The sequence below is a fragment of the Empidonax traillii genome, unplaced genomic scaffold (assembly GCF_003031625.1).
Source record: "Empidonax traillii isolate 1590-97213 ecotype Southwest subspecies unplaced genomic scaffold, ASM303162v1 scaffold734:size1267433, whole genome shotgun sequence".
NCBI lineage: Eukaryota > Metazoa > Chordata > Aves > Passeriformes > Tyrannidae > Empidonax > Empidonax traillii.
In genome coordinates, this window is record NW_020955927.1 from 96,327 (window position 1) to 111,416 (window position 15,090).

At 53.3% G+C, this 15,090-nt stretch overlaps 2 protein-coding genes across 2 annotated transcripts; both read right to left on the reverse strand.

Moving 5' to 3' along the window:
- Positions 1-353: 353 nt before the first annotated feature.
- NCF2 (neutrophil cytosolic factor 2) lies at positions 354-8,525 on the reverse strand. The gene is made up of 15 exons (XM_027900511.1): positions 8,234-8,525; positions 7,704-7,786; positions 7,304-7,412; positions 6,989-7,123; positions 6,569-6,676; positions 5,878-5,937; positions 5,025-5,068; positions 4,666-4,807; positions 4,318-4,380; positions 3,960-4,038; positions 2,774-2,817; positions 2,125-2,276; positions 1,933-2,044; positions 1,562-1,724; positions 354-591 (listed from the first exon to the last, which is right to left on the reverse strand). Exons 1-15 carry the CDS (start codon positions 8,405-8,407, stop codon positions 518-520), a joined length of 1,542 nt encoding a protein of 513 aa, XP_027756312.1. The 5' UTR covers positions 8,408-8,525; the 3' UTR covers positions 354-517.
- A 1,754-nt stretch (positions 8,526-10,279) lies between these two features.
- On the reverse strand, positions 10,280-15,068 carry ARPC5 (actin related protein 2/3 complex subunit 5). The gene is made up of 4 exons (XM_027900522.1): positions 14,874-15,068; positions 14,199-14,271; positions 12,344-12,520; positions 10,280-11,526 (listed from the first exon to the last, which is right to left on the reverse strand). Exons 1-4 carry the CDS (start codon positions 15,014-15,016, stop codon positions 11,464-11,466), a joined length of 456 nt encoding a protein of 151 aa, XP_027756323.1. The 5' UTR covers positions 15,017-15,068; the 3' UTR covers positions 10,280-11,463.
- Between the last annotated feature and the right edge of the window lie 22 nt (positions 15,069-15,090).

Genomic DNA, 15,090 nt, shown 5'->3' on the forward strand with positions numbered 1-15,090 from the left:
TTTGAGAGACAACAGTGAAAAAAAGTGTCCACTTTTATTGGTCCCTGCGAGTTTGATTTGTGAGTTGCAGCAGGGTGAGGCTGTGTGGGGTTGGCTGTCATGTTTTAAGGAAGCAAATGCTGTTCAGCCTTTTCCTGGTCTGTAGCTTCCTGGATGTCACTTCCCTTTCTGGATCTGCTGACAGGGCTGGAAATGTGGGTGGCACCGCCCCCTCGAGGGTTTTCCCAGCTCCTGGCATGTCTGTGGAAAAGCTTTATTAGGGAATAGCGAAGGTAGGACAGTGCAAGTCTCCTGACAGGAAGACAATTAGCAGCTTCTTAACAAGTACCTGTTTTAGAGGACGACACAAAAGGTAAAAGAAAATATAAAGCCTTTAATACAAGTAGCAATAATATAAGTTCATAATGAAGTTCATTTTCAGATGCAGGGATTAATATGGAAACTTCTTAAAGGCAAGTTGAATCCTTAATGTTTTTCCACGACTTTTAAGCTCTTCTGAAGTCACTTCTCTGGGTCTTCACTGCTGAATGAAGGCAGATGGGAAGATGCCAGTCTTCCCGTTGCACTGGCCTTCTAACCAGTCTTCATTCACTGGAAGAGAAAATTGACACCGTTTTTGTCACCCTAGGAATGTAGAGGAACAAAATCACCTCCTTGTGCTCCAGACAGGCCCGAGATCACCATTGTAAGGTGCTTCTGCTGATAAGCCTTTGAGCCCTGCTAGAGCCTGGTAGAGAGAGGAATGTGGAGGAGAGGGGATGAGAAGGAATTAGGAAGAGAGCAAAGCTGCAAGGTAAGAAGGGATGCCAAATGGAGGGGGGAAATCAGATCAAAATATAGACCAAGGGGCTTGGAAACTGCCTTGAGTGGAAACAAGGTGAGTGTGGAGAGTGAGGAAATGATCTGATACCTTGGGCTGTCCTCTTCAAAATGAAACTAAATTGTATTTTCACCTGTTTTCTAAGTTCACATAAAAACCCCAAAACAAACCCCCACAGCCTGTGCTACCTCGGGCTGAGTAAAGCCTGGGAGCTCTGAAAATCTTGCTGTGGGGGAACCAAATGAGGTGAGAACTACCTTTCTAATGGGAAATATTAAGCTCAGCAGCGAAGGGGAGACTAGGATTTTGGGGTGGGGGGAGTCATCAGTAAAATCATAGAGGGGGAGACTCTGATTACTTGTGTACTGCTGGCAAAGCCTGCCGGCCACCACAATTACTGACAGAGCTACAGCTAGCAAGGTGCCATGTGAGAGGAATGGGAGCAGGAGCCTTCTCCTACTGCAGGGGCTGCAGCCAAAATGAGGCATCTCCTTGGAAAAATCCACTGCTAAGAGTAAGCTTAAACACAGCTCAAGAGGAAACTCCTGCCTTAAATGTTTGGGGAAGGGGGTGGCAGAAACAGGACTGTGATGAAAATACGCTGGAGGTGTGCGTGACACGGATGTGTGGATGGGAAGCTCACACCAGAGCTGGAGCAGCTCTGCTGCTGCCACACTGCCCTTGCTCTCCACAGAGCTGGCAGGTCCCTCCCCTCCCCTGTCACAGGAGGAGCACCATTACCTTTGGATAAAACAAGGATCACATCTCCTGCCTGAAACTCCAGGTCTTCAGGTTGGGTGGCTTCATAACTGTACTGTGCTACAACTTGGGTTGGTCCCATCTCCTTCGGCGTTGCCTCCTGTGGCGACTCCTCTGGCTTGCTGTCTGGTAAAAACCCCTCTCCCTAGGGCAAGGAACAAGCTGGTAAGGACACACCCCCTTTGGCTTCTTTTTCTTTGTGCCAGGGCAGGAAAGGCAAGCTCTGCTTCTCCTCCTCCCCTACTCTTTGCTCCTCTGCTGACAGACAGACGAGCAAAGCCTGTGCTCGTGGCAAGGAAAGCTAAGGTAAGAGGGGGAAGAAAAGGTGGCTTCCACCTGCAGCTGTCCCTGACCTCCGTGAGGTCACACCAGGCTGTGAGGCAGTTGTCCTTGCTCTGGCTCCACGCTGCGTCCAGGTTCTTTGCAGTCAGAGGCACCAGCTCTTGGCTCTCGGCGGGCTTGTACCTGGTGTGCAGGGGATGCAGGTGAGGGTGGGAGCCCTGGGATCGTGGCTCTGGCTCCCTGAGATGGGCAGGGCCTCTCACCTCAGCTCCGTGTGCTGGGGCTGCAGCTCCAGCTTCCTGCAAACCAGGTCCAGGAGCTCCTCGTAGGAGAGGCCTGGCTCGACCCTCAGGGCAACCGTGTATTTGTAATGCACCTTGAGGACGTGGGGGCTGGGGACGGGTGGCTCGGCCTCCTGCGGGCAACAAATGAGTTGTCACCTTGTGTGGCTCGGCAAGGGAAGGGAGAGGGGCTGGGATGTGGAGACTGTGGTTGCCACGGTGGTGGTTGATCAGATTGTGCCACCCAAGCCGTGGTTGGGCATCGGCTGGTTGGCAGCCCCTGGAGGGAACCCAGTAATAGATGAGGCACCTGGCACCAAAGTGTGGCTTTGAGGTGACCAAATTCAAGATGTGTCCACACTCCAACCCCCTCATTCTTTTTTTTGAGTTGGGATTGTTTTGTTTTCCCATCTCTCTCCCCCAGCGTGACCTTCTGATGCGCTGACCCTGCCCAGGAGTGTGTGCGTTCCAACCAAACTCCTGTTTCTCCCTTCTCAAGTGCCTCAGGCCAACTGAGATGTTGCAACTGCACTGGGTTAACTGAGAGTCTGAAAAAGCAGCTCTAGTTGCCTGGTAAATGCAGGTTTGTGGCACCAACAGGACCTCGGGGTCTTTGTTCAAGGGATGTTACCTTTGCTGTGTCTCTTGGCTGCGTCACAGTAGCAGGAATGTGGTCTGTGGAGGAGGAAAGATGTGCCTCAGCAGGTGGAATGGGATAAGCGTTGCTGCTCTGAGCCTAAATATGTGGTCAGATCTCCTGCAGAAACACCAACCACCCCTGGGGCCAGCGGTGGTCCCTTGAATGGATCTGCATCTGCCACAATGGGCTTCATCTGTAAGATCTAGATACGACCACTGAGCAGAGGTTTGGCCTCTGTGCCTCTTCTCTTGCAGGGATGGGAGTTTAAGGGGTGGGGTATCTTTCCTGGGTGGATTTTAAAGAGAGAAAAAGCGAGCTGCTGGTTTTAGTGTCTTTGCTCTTAAGATCTCCTTAGGTCTGCCACGAAAACTGAAGGCAGTCCCTGCCCTTCACCAGGGCTGTAAAGCTAAATTTGGACCTCCAGGCAGGGTGATTTCAAGCAGGGTTGTTGAAGCCTCTTCACGAGGATCTGGTCTACATTTTGGCAGTGCTGTGACACGACTGTGCTCCTTATGGGAAGAGACAGAGCTACGCTGTTGAGTGTGGTCCACTTACTGATCTGAGAGGGCTTTTGATGGCCTAAAGGTGGTCTTTGGGGTTGCTGGGTCTATGAGCTGGTTGTTCTTAACTCTACGAGCCACAGCCACCTTCTGTGTCAGCTTTACCTCTGGACTGCCTATGAGGCTGTGCTGGGGGCAACACGGTGACCCTGGTGCCACCATCTCTGGGATGTGGCACACTGGGTCACACTTGCCAGGAATCCCCTACCCAGGGCAGCCACAGCTTCTTTAGGCCCAGCCCAGCTCAGGGCAGCAAGAAAACCATCACGAGTGCCCTGCTTGAAGGAGAAGCCTCTAAGGAGCCTTCTATTCCAGCTGGTTTCTTGCCCCATTCCTACTCCCAGGCCCTTTTTCTCATTAGTCACTGTGCTAATTAAGAGGACAGAGGGACTTGCTTTTCTCACATATTCATGGGCACTGTTTTGCTCCCTCCTCAGCACTGCAGTTGCTGTCTTTGCCTCCAGCTTTAATGTCTCCCGATCCCTGACTGCGAAGGAGGCTGGGATAAAGATGGAGGTGAGCCTTAGCCCTGGTCTGAAAGGGTCAGGATGTGGCTCATAGGACACCACCCCAAACCTGCTGCTGGGGTCCCCCATCCCCTCAGCTCCCGCTCTGACCTGGTGGCGGCCGCCGCGGCTTCTCTGGCACGGTGGAGGTGGGGGACTCGGGCATCTCCTCCTCCACAGGGGTTTCTTCCTGTGCCAGTGGAAAGAGAGTTTGGGGTCTTGAACTGTGGAGGGGTGACTTTGCCACTCTTTAACTCCCCAGCATTGCCACCTGCTACCCAGGGTGCCCCCCACGCGGTTTTGCAGCTCTCTGAGCTCACGTTAAGGTGACCACGAGCCAGAAGAACCAACCCCAGCGTCGTGAGGGGGAGGGAGTCGCAGCTGTGGGTCCTACTGGGAGGTGGGTGGTGGGTGAACCTGTGGGGGATCTGCCCTCCCCAGGACACCATCTCCTCCAGGGCCTCCTCACCTGGATATGCAGCTTGTTGTGGAGCTCCACAGGCTCAAGGAAGTTGCAGGGGACGATCCCTTTCTGCAGGGGAAGGAGAAATGTGTGGTGACTGCCAGGCAACCCCACTGCTGGAGGACACAACCAGTCGTGTCCTCGCCCTCCCCTGCATCCAGCAGAGTTCCTGGGGCTTTAATTTTAGTTTCTGCAGATTGGATGGGCTTCACTGAGCCCTGTGGCCTAAGCCAGGGAGGGCATAAGGGACCTAAATCAGAAACCCTTTTAGCTGCTCTGGGCAAGGCTTTGCCTCTGCAGAACCTCACCACATCCACCCCACTGTCTGCCCTGCTGCCAGCACACTCCTGGTACCTTTCCATTGAACATCACTGTAGCCCAGTTGTCCTTCTCTTTCTTCAGGACAAAGACAATGTTTCCTGGCAGGACCTGCAGCTCCTCAGCGGTCTCGGGGATGAACTCGTACATGACACGGTGCGGCTGCCCTTGGAGGGCCCTGGGTGTGGGAGCAGTGGACAGGTCAGGAATGCTGGCAATGCTGTTATTTTTCTTTGTAGGGAGAGTCCAGACTTCTGCCTCCTTGTTTCTACGATCCATTCCTCATCCCCCTTGAACTCTGGGTGTCAGCTGGGTGCTCAGCCACGACAGTGCAGGATGGGGTTGTGCCCGGCTGTGTGAGTTAAGCAGCATCGTCCATCCTTCATCCAACTTACCTGAGGATTTCTGGGGTCTTGGGCCTGGGTGGAGGACCAGAGGTCTGCCAACAGGAAGACAAAAAGGAAAATCAGTAGTGATCTGGAATATTTTGATTGCTTTGCAGAAATGTCCTGCAGCCTTCTACCACGCCTGCCATCACCCCAGCACCTTCCTCCTGAAGGCCTGTGAGGAATATCACCGGCTGTGATACTCCTCCTTCTAAGGAGCTGTTTTCAAATTCTTCCCCCTGCAGATTTTCAGAGGCACAACCCTGTTTTCAGCTCTGTAGTGACTGTAGTTTCATCTCGGGGAGGGTTGAGATGTCAGCCCCTGACTGCACCGAGAAGGGTGCCGTTCATCTTGCGCAACGGGGCAGCAGTGGCTGTGCCTCCCCGTGTTCTGTCCAAAAGCTCCTGTAGAAATTCTCAGACACCTTTAGAGATGGAAAGGTGCTGCCACACCATCTGGTGAATGGCACAGGAAATGCAAAGGGCTTTGGGAACAGGGAGGAGGCTGGAAAAGGGAGAGCAGAACTTAGGCAGAGGATCCCTGATGAATCCCTTCGTGGAGGGTCAGAGACAGCTCCCTGCTGAAGGCTGTCACCCCACAGCGAGGGTGGGGGCAGAGGACGTGCCACCAGGCCACCGCTTCCCCGTTCAAGGAACCAGCTTGACCTCAGCCATGGAGGTGGGTGAGCTCCCTGATGATGGAGGGAGCAGCTGATCCGTGGGGGCAGCGCCCGCCCCCTCCCTGTGCCAGTGGTTGCTGACGGTGCTGTTTGCTTCCCACCACAGGCCAGAGCCCTTGGAAGCTGAGGGGTGACATCCACCCTGACATCCTCCTGAGCTGTTCACTGATTCACAGCCTTACCTGTGGCTGGAGGGGAGCAAATCCTGAGAAACTGTCCTTGTCCACCACAGATGCCACCACCTAAAGCAAAGACAGACAGACAGACAGTGATCTGGTGCTTGTAGACCTCTGATGTCCACCCTTCTTCCTTTGCTGTTGGCCAAGCCAAGCTCTCCTCGGGATGCCTCAGGCTCAGGAGGGACTGTGATTTTAGGCTAAGCATCTTGGACTACAGGCTGAGTGCTTCTGGCCTCCAAAGCTCCCCTCAGTGTGGTAAGTTCTACACTCCTAACCTCATGGTTTGAGACCTGAGCCCAAGGGTGATATCCCAGTGGCTGGGTTTTGCACACCCACGGGAGAAAAGCTTATTTGCTTATCTGAGATGAAAAGCCCCTTTCAAACAGAGCAGGGGAAGGACTGGAGGTTGTTTGTGGGTGTCAGATGCTGAACAGCCTTTTCCCCCCCCACCCCTGAAAATATCTTGGCTCGAGGCAAAGCTGCAGTGGGATCTTTCCAGCTCACTGTTGGCTGTCCCTTGTGTCTCAGTAAGGAGACAAGGTGGAAATAGGCCATGCTCTGCAGGAACATGCTTTTAGCTCCTCTATTCTTGCAGAGTCCCTGTTCCCCATGTGTGCCATCCCTGTCTCCATGCCTGGGGGATCCCGGAGGCACAGACCAGCTCCATGTCTAGATAAATATATTCCTTTCTTACCATTGCCTTTCCCAGGTAGTCCTTCTTCTCCAGCTGGGCCACTTGCTTTTCATTTGGCCTGAACAGCTTCCCCACAGGAATGGCCACCAGCGCACAGAGCTTCTGCTTCTGTAGCACAGGGAAGTCAAGGAGTGTTTGGCACTGAGAGCAGGGCCTGCTGAGTGTCCCTTTCTGTCTCTGGGGTTTGGCTCTCGCTCCATAAAGTCAAACCGTTGTGACAGCCTGACCCCAGCCCTGACACGGTCCATGGAACCCAATCTTTTCATCTCTGCCTTCCCAGTGACCCAAAGCTTTTCCCACGGGCTCGTGTCTCACTATGATACCCATTCCCACCGTGCTAAAAGGTGACTGGGATTTTCCTCCCTGAGGGGGCTGCTGGGAGAGAACACATACGTGGCTGTAAGACCAGCTCCTCCCTACCAGGATGGCTTCCATTGCCCTGTCAATCTTGTTGTGCTGGGGCTCGCTCTTCATGCTCATGGCCAGAGTCAGGTGCTCCTCAGCCTTCTCCCAGTTCTCCGTCGTGGCGTAGACCAGCGCGATGTTGTAGAGAATCTGCTGGAGGGATGGGGGCGAGGAAAGGAGCTGTGGGAGCAGCCAGACCAGCAGGGCAGCAGAGGAGGGGACAAGCGGGGTGGTGGCATTGCACTGGCTTGTTTGTTGTTTGCAAGGCACAAGCTGTCGTCTCCTTAGATTTCCTGTGCTGGAGAACACGACTTTGGGATCAGAACTCACCTCGCAAGCAAAGAGCCTGTAGTGCAGCCCTAGGATCTTGTAGTCGATGAGCTGGTTGCCTCGCAGCTGGGCCAGTGCCTCTTTGAAATCCTCAATGGCCTTTCCATTGCTGGGGAGGAGAGGACAAGGGTGTCGCCAGGCTGTGGTGGCAACCTGCCTGCCTCCAAGCCTATGCCCAAACTCGTGGAAGTTCAGTTGGGTCTCAGTGTTTCAGACACCTCAGGGAAGGAGAGCTGATCCCAGTTCATCCCAGGGCTGCGGTGCTGAAGAACAGGAGCCCGTTTGACCTCACCGGGTTCCAGTTTGGCCCCTGAGGTACCAACCTGCCTGGGGCCATCCTCAGCTGAAGGCTACCGTCTCCACAAGCAGCAAGAATTAAACTTTAAACCCTTCCACTCACTTCTGCCTGCGGTAAAACACGGTCCCCCGCTGGAAATAAGCCACTGCCAGGTGCTTGTCGCAGCCGATGCTCCGGGTGAATGCCTGCACGGAGGTAGGAGTGGGGGTGAAAGGGGGCACCTTTAACAAACGGGGGGCATAGAGCAGTTGTACCTGTCCTGCTTTAGCCGAGTGGCCTGGGCTGGGCTCTGTGGTTCGTCTCCCCGCACTGCTGGGCACTGGGTGGGGGAACCTGTGTCAGGCTCCCGTTTTTTTCTGAGCTGGATCCACGTGCCCGCTGTGGTCACCCCTCGGAGAGAGGAAGGGTGAGCAGCGAGCCCATGGGCTGTCGCTGCTGCCTCGCCTCTGATCCACTGGGAAAACAGGTTCAGCAGGAACAGCCCAGGGCTGTCTCCCTTCCTCACATATTTAAGAGTCCCCAAATCCTTCCCTTAGGCCATGACCCTTAATTCCTCCCTTCCCCACAGCGTCCCTCTGTCTGGCAGGTCCAACAGGTGAGCAGGACTAGCAGCCCTTTGGGCTCTACTTTACCTCCTCCGCCTCCGCCAGCTTCCCCAGGACAAGGTGGATGCAGCCGATGTTAAAGCAGATTTTGGCAGGGGGGTTCTGGACGGCTGTGAAGGCGTCCAGGGCAGCGCTCCAGTCCTTCCTGTCTGCTGCACACACCCCTTCTTGCCACAGCCGGATCGTCTCCACCAGGGACATGGCGTGGTGGGAGCAGGGTGTCGATCCCCGGCTGTGTCGTGGGTCTCGCCCTTCCTCGTGGCGCTGCTCAGCCTCTCCTGTCTCCCTTCTGCCTGTACTTCTGCCTTTCCCCTGCCCGTGTCGCAAACCTGGCAGGAAGTGGCTTCACTGCATCACAGCCCCGGGATGGGGAAGTGGGGCAGAGCTGCCCCCGGTGCAGTGGGCTCCGTGGGGTGCCCCCCTGCTCCTCCCCGGCATCATCTCCTCGGGTTTGGCTTCTCTGGCTTTTCCACGGAAAGCCACAGATTTTGTCAGCGAGGTGGTTCGTTAGGTCAGATTTTGGGGTGCAGAGCCGCAGGGCAGGTCCTCAGCTGAGCCCCCGGTGCCCTCTGAAGCGCGGTCCTCGATGGGGGTGGTTGCTGAATGGGTTCCTCCCAGCAACTCCTGGCAGGCACCGCTTGGCTGGGGCTCCCCTGCCTGCCCGGCTGGAAAGGTGAAGCACAGCCTAAGGCACCACCTGGGAAACCTTTGGTCCTTCCCATCCCTCACCGTGTTGCCCCAGTGTGGAATTCTGCTGCTGGGGGGACGTGGAGCTGCCCACGGATGGGGTTTCTTGGGGCAGCGGCTGCTGGGAGCAGAGGGACACACAGGGCACGTGGCCAGTGGGGATGGCAGGAGTCAGACCCGCTGCTGACTCAGAGGTTTGGAGCTGAGTGCTCCACACGTGGCTTTTAAGTGTTTTTGGAAGTACTTTTGCCTCTGCCACATCTACCAGCGGTGAGATGTGATGTGCATTTTGCAAGAGCTTAAAATATGTCGGCAAGACTCTGCCCTTGTGCCTTTACCCAAACTTCCTCAGCAAATTACAGAACTCCAGCGGTGGGAGGGAGGCTGAGGAGGAGACTTCTGAGTCCTGCTTTGGGAGAAACCTGAGGCCCTGAGCAAGGAGTTGGGTTTTAATCCAGAGTAGGACTGAGCACACCCTTGAGCCTGGAGGAGACTCTGTGACCTCCAGAAAAGCAGAGGGAAATGCAAACACTTCATGGTGCAGCGGTGGGAATAGCAACGTGGTGAGTGTGCAAACACCCCTCGATGTGCCTTATATTGTGAGGAATGGAAGAGTCCACTGAGCAGGAAAGCTGAAGGGATAATTGCAGGGATAATTTTCTGCTCGTTTAATTGTCTGAACTGGTGCACTGCTGGGTCAGGTTTACCCCAAAACCAGTACAAAGGGGAGCTGGAGGACGATGTGAGATCACCCCTGTTGGCTTTTTTCTTCTTGTGTTTCAGAGAAAGAGGGGAGCACATGGAATGCTCACCCTTCTGCTGGGGTATTAGTCATGTAACGTTCAACTGATTTGAGCTGTGATAAACACAGCCCTTCTAGCAAGAGCAACTCTCATTCCCCTTTCTCTGACCAAGCTGACTGAGTAGGCAAACTAGTGTTTCTTCTATGATAACATCCAAGGGGAAGTGAGTATCAGAGATTGTGACATCTCCTGTGGAAGATTCTTGGAATCCAGGTCAGAAATACACAGAAATGCCCAAAATCTAGCTGGGGTGCAGCGTTTGAGTTTGTACAGCAACAATTTGCACAAGGCTATCAGCATCTCTGGAGAGGAGTTTCAAATATAAACTGATCTGAGCACTGAAAAAACATTACTTTTGTTCCCATCATTTATCTAATGCCATCTAGAGGTGGCTGACCTGCTTTGGCACCAATTGCTGTGGAAAACATTTTTAACTTCTCTTGAGATTGCAGGTTTTATTTTTTTTTTCAATGAGGATTGATTGGTGTCCTAATCAAATTTGGACAAGTGGAAGGAACCAGAGATGTTGTCCATCCTGGGAGGAGGAGCCTGCTGAAACTTGAAGGTATGTCAGACATGGGAGTAAACATTCAGTGATGATTTACTGTCTGGTCTTTATTATTACAAAAAAAAAAAGCAGATATCAAAAAACAGCAAGGATTTCACAAGGTCCCCAACAGTTTTACAGAAATGAACTGCAGTAAAATAGTGAAAGTTAAATATATGTTTTTCAGTCCTGGCCCTAAACCTTCTACGGTGATCTGTGGCCTGGGATGCCCTGGGCTTTCCTAATTCTTTTTAAAATACTCCCCTTTATTTGGGAACCCAATTGGCCCACTAGCTAACATAATGAGGCACAAGGCAACAGGAATGTGAGCTGTCTGGTATCCTTAAGGACTCTAAACACCCAGAAACAAAGTATGGGAACTCTGCAAGGATGGTGTGGATACCAGGATGTGTCTCTGCCTACCCCGAGCAGCCACTTTAGTTGTGCTTGACAAAATCGAATCACTTTCCAATTGCTGAAAGGTGACTTGTTGTGTAAAAGCTGCTTTTTCTTCTTCCCCTTAGGATCTTTGCTCCCCAAAATAAAAAGAGTTCACCGGGCTGAGCTCCACTGTAAATGGGCCATCAACCTTTTAAAGTTCCATCATCCGAACGGCAGGATGGACAACTCCATCCCACTGTGACCCCCCTGCTGCAGACCCAGCGCTGGACTGGTCACAAGAAACAGGGTAAGGGAAATACTCAGCTCTCTGGAATGGTATTTGGGCTTTGAGAAGGAGCTTTTGCTTTCTGTCCTGTTCACGGGTGTAGGTTCAGAGGTTGACCAAAGGCAACGTGGTCCAGTTACCTGTGTTAATAATAGCTGCCCCACTTCTCAAAAATACAGATTTCAGCTCAAAACACTGCTTGGCTAGAGAAAAGAATTAAGACAACTGCCCTGTGTCCCTCAGCATTCGCTCAGGGAGTCGGGTCCAAATCCGCCACGATTACACACAAATGCACATCACCCTAAACACCGAGCTGTTCACGTCACTGTACGAGCCACTGAAATGTCGGCCAGCGTCGAATATTCCTGCTAGGAGTAAAAACTGCACCTTCATCATTTTCCAGAACTTAAAACCACGAAAAGAGATCACGACACGCATTATTTGTCAGGTATGAAAAGAAGCAAAGAGAGAAGGCAAGCTGAGAGACAGGGGCTGCCCCCGAGGCGCTGGGTCGGTCGGGCTTCGCACCAGCAGTTCCCACTCGCCGCTGGATCTAAACCGTCTTCCTGGCAGTGAGAACGCGGACAATGGACCCAACTCCTCCGGCAGCCAGGGCCTGGGAGGGGAAACACAACAGTGAACACCAGGCCAGGGGAGCTACGGGCTACCAGGACCTGAGGGAGACAACAAGGAAGACGGAGAGGGACTTTCTACAGGAGCAGGAAGTGACAGGACAAGGGGCGATGGCTTCACACTGACAGAGAGCAGGTCTGGATGTTGGGAAGAAATCCTTCCCTGGGAGGGTGGGCAGGCCCTGGCACAGGTTTGCCCAGAGAAGCTGTGGCTGCCCCTGGATCCCTGGAAGTGTCCAAGGCCAGGATGGAGCAACCTGGGCCGGTGGAAGGTGTCCCTGCCCATGGCAGGGGGTGGGACTGGATGAGCTTTAAGGCCCCTTCCAACCCAAACCAGTCTGGGATTCTATGAAATTACTTGGATCCCAACTGTATTTCAAATGAGCATCTCCCTGCCCTCCACAGAACACCAGCACCCAGGGTGCCAGGGCAGGATAATCACACTCACTTTTAACACAGCTCTTTAACTTTGATTAAGCTTTGGTATCTCTGTAATCAAGCTGCAAATTCTCCGTCCCTTCAAGGGGGAAATTTTGCTTCCATCTGCTTGAATCACCCCAGATCCAACCATTTTGTTTGCCTCAAGTCAAAGGGAAAAGCAAACTTTAACTGTAGAATCTTTACCCAAGGAACCAGCAGTAGGCACAGGATGTAACTCAGCTGTGAGGTCATGGGACCAAACCCTCCTCCTCACAGCCCGAAATATGCCACTGGAGTTTCACCAGACAGGAAAGGGGTTCTTGCCAGGCTCAGGACCTGCCACCAGGGATAGCCCAGCAGGATCTGGCCCCACCCACACACCTTCTCATGCCACTGCAGCAGCACAGCACTGCTGTTGTCGGAGGGGCTCTCAAAGCCCTTGTAGATGTACTTCATGAGCAGGTCCACACCGTTCTTGTCCAGTGACTGCACCGCCTTCTCGATATCGTTGGCTTTGAAAGAGATGAGGACCTTCAGCACAATGCTCTCGGCACGATCCTGTCAACAGGCAGGCACAGACACATCCATTCTCCTGTCAGATGCATCCAAAAACTGCTCCTCTCTCAAACAAAGTGAGTGAGAATGTTTTCCTCTTTAACAGCTCTGAACAGGACAGTGTGTGATGCTAACACGGAACAGACAAGGATAAACAGTGGAAAGAGTTTGCCCTGCTCTAGTTTTTCGGCCTCTCTGCTCATGTTTGCAATTCTTGGCTATAGTAATAAGTAATACAATTATTTTAGACAATTATAACTAAATAATTAAATAATAATAATGTTCATATTGAAGCTCAAGGTCTAGCAAACTCCAAAAGAGCTAACATTTAATAATTAAGTGCTTGTCTGACCTCCTTTGCCACCAGAGCCTCTTCCGTGCCTCTGTACTCTTTAATGTGACACAACTATTATATTCCAAGGAAATGCCATGGCCAACCTGGAAGAGGTGACTGCTGGAAGTCACGTGTTCTCCAGACAGTCAGCTGCTGTCCCAGGCACGCTGGATGCAGACTGGCAGCATTAATATTGTGCATTAATAACCATTTGCAAGTTGGTCTGGATGCCATTTCGTGGAGGCCCAGGAATGCGTGTGGCATGCTCACAGTGGCATTTAGCCACGTAATCAGCAAAGAACAGCTCTTCTTCTCTTCCTGTTCATCCATCACTAACTGGGGAAGAAAAAGAAGGTCTGGGGTTTGTTGGACTTTACACAAACACTTCAAGCAGCTTCCTGCTATGTAAACCGTGGATGTCAGTGTTCTTGCCCAATTTAATATCCCATAACCACTTGGCTTAGCAAGACTTCTCACAGGAAGAACTGCGAGTAAAAATACAGAAGTTCTAAAGATCAACTAAGAATGAAAGCAGACATTATTATTCAGTCACTCTGCCCTCTTCAGTTCCACTACCAAGTGTGTTCTTAAATCCATCAGTACAGGGCTGAAGGAAACAGGTCATTAATGTGAGGGCCATCTGTAACAGCTGGTTCTCAGAGCCTCCCTCAAGAATGGGCTGGGCCTAAAGGGAAAACTCTGCCCTATGAGCAGCATGGAGCTGCGCCTGTGGGCACGGAGAACTGACTCTGCAGGGCTCACTGCCCGGGCAGTGCCACATCTTATCAGCCCGTCCCTCCCATCACCGCAATCATGAGCCATTCAGGGGTTATTCTGGGGAGGCTCAGAAATGCACACACCCACTCTCTGTCACAGCGGGGGAGGGCTGGCCTTTTCTGAGGTTTTAACAGCCTCATTCTGATTGGATGTGACAAGCACCAATTCTTCCTTTTTTGTAGGCTCACTGCTGATGGTTTCGTTTGTCAGAGGTGACAGCTGCGGCTCTGGTTCCCTGATCACTCAGCACCAACCGCATCCCTGTGCTGCCACATCTGGGTCACACACAAGGCACCTGGTGACACCTGGGCACACAAAACACAGCCAACCCAGGTAAGGAGAACACACCGTACCTCACCCAGCACCAAGTTAAGGTTACCTGGACAAGATGCCACTTGGGCTACAGTATTTCCAACAACATTAAAACACTAGTGGTCAGGGATGTTTCGATATCAGGGAATACCCTAAAACCCGCTTCCTCAAAGTACACCTGGTGGGACAGGGGCAACAGAAACAGAGAAAGATTTTTTAGGGAATAACCCACGAGTGAGTTAGTTACTATTTCATCACCTTCACGGCCTGGTTCTTTGTGTTGATGGGAGGGTTCTTCAGAGCCGCCTGCAGCGCAGCCATCATGTTCCCTGTGCCAGAGGGTTAAGGACCACACACCAAATACACCGAAATCAAGTACCAAGTACCAGGACAGCCATACTTGCAGCTGGCTTATGCATGACTGAAAACACTCCAGGCCCAGTGGATGCAATGATTCCCTCACCAACTAGCACAGATTACAGCCTAAGGCAGCGATTTTTAGGCCACTTAAGACAGGAGCAGCACCAACAAGCAGCCGCACAGCTCCACCACCGGAGAATACCTCCTGGGCCCTTCGCTGAACGAGGATCCAAGGAGCAGAAATCATTCTCCATCACTGCTGCGGTTTGCAGGCCTCAGGGAGCACGCCCGCCGTAAGACACCCCCCTGACAGCACAGCCCTGGGGAGAGGGGGGGAGCGGGGCTGCCTCCCTCCTCCCCCTGCAGCCCCTTCCCCATCCTCCACCAGCCACTTCCCCTTCCCCTGCCAGCCCATTCCCCTGCCCGCTGCCAGCCCCTTTGCCTTCATCCCTTTCCCCTTTCCGCCCCTTCGGCTTCTCCCCGCTCGGTCCCCTCCCTCCCTCCCTCCCTCCCCGCTCGCCGCTGTTCCCCCACAAGGCCGCCCGGCCGCGCCCGCCGCCCCCGCCAGGATATTGCCGCAGGCACGAGTCCACCTCGCCCTCGTCGGGCCCCGCCTGCCCGTCGCCCCCGTCCTCCTCATCCACGAACTTGTTCTCGTCGTACTCGTCCACGTCCACCCGGCGGAACCGCGCCGAGGACACGGTGTGCTTCGCCATGGCCGCGCCCGGCCCGCGCAGCCGCCGCCCCGCCCCGGCCCCGCGCTCAGCCCGTCCCACCCGCTGCCACCCGC

Coding starts and splice junctions, on each gene's coding strand:
- NCF2 (XM_027900511.1), bottom strand. CDS start 8,407: ATGTCCCTGGTGGAGACGATCCGGCTGTGGCAAGAAGGGGTGTGTGCA. Junction 7,124..7,303: donor ACAGGCTCTTTGCTTGCGAG/GTGAGTTCTGAT, acceptor TCCCTCCAGCAG/ATTCTCTACAACATCGCGCT. Junction 5,069..5,877: donor TTGCTCCCCTCCAGCCACAG/GTAAGGCTGTGA, acceptor TCCTGTTGGCAG/ACCTCTGGTCCTCCACCCAG.
- ARPC5 (XM_027900522.1), bottom strand. CDS start 15,016: ATGGCGAAGCACACCGTGTCCTCGGCGCGGTTCCGCCGGGTGGACGTG. Junction 14,272..14,873: donor GTGGACTCGTGCCTGCGGCA/ATATCCTGGCGG, acceptor ACCCTCTGGCAC/AGGGAACATGATGGCTGCGC. Junction 11,527..12,343: donor TGCTGCAGTGGCATGAGAAG/GTGTGTGGGTGG, acceptor TTCCCCTCCCAG/GCCCTGGCTGCCGGAGGAGT.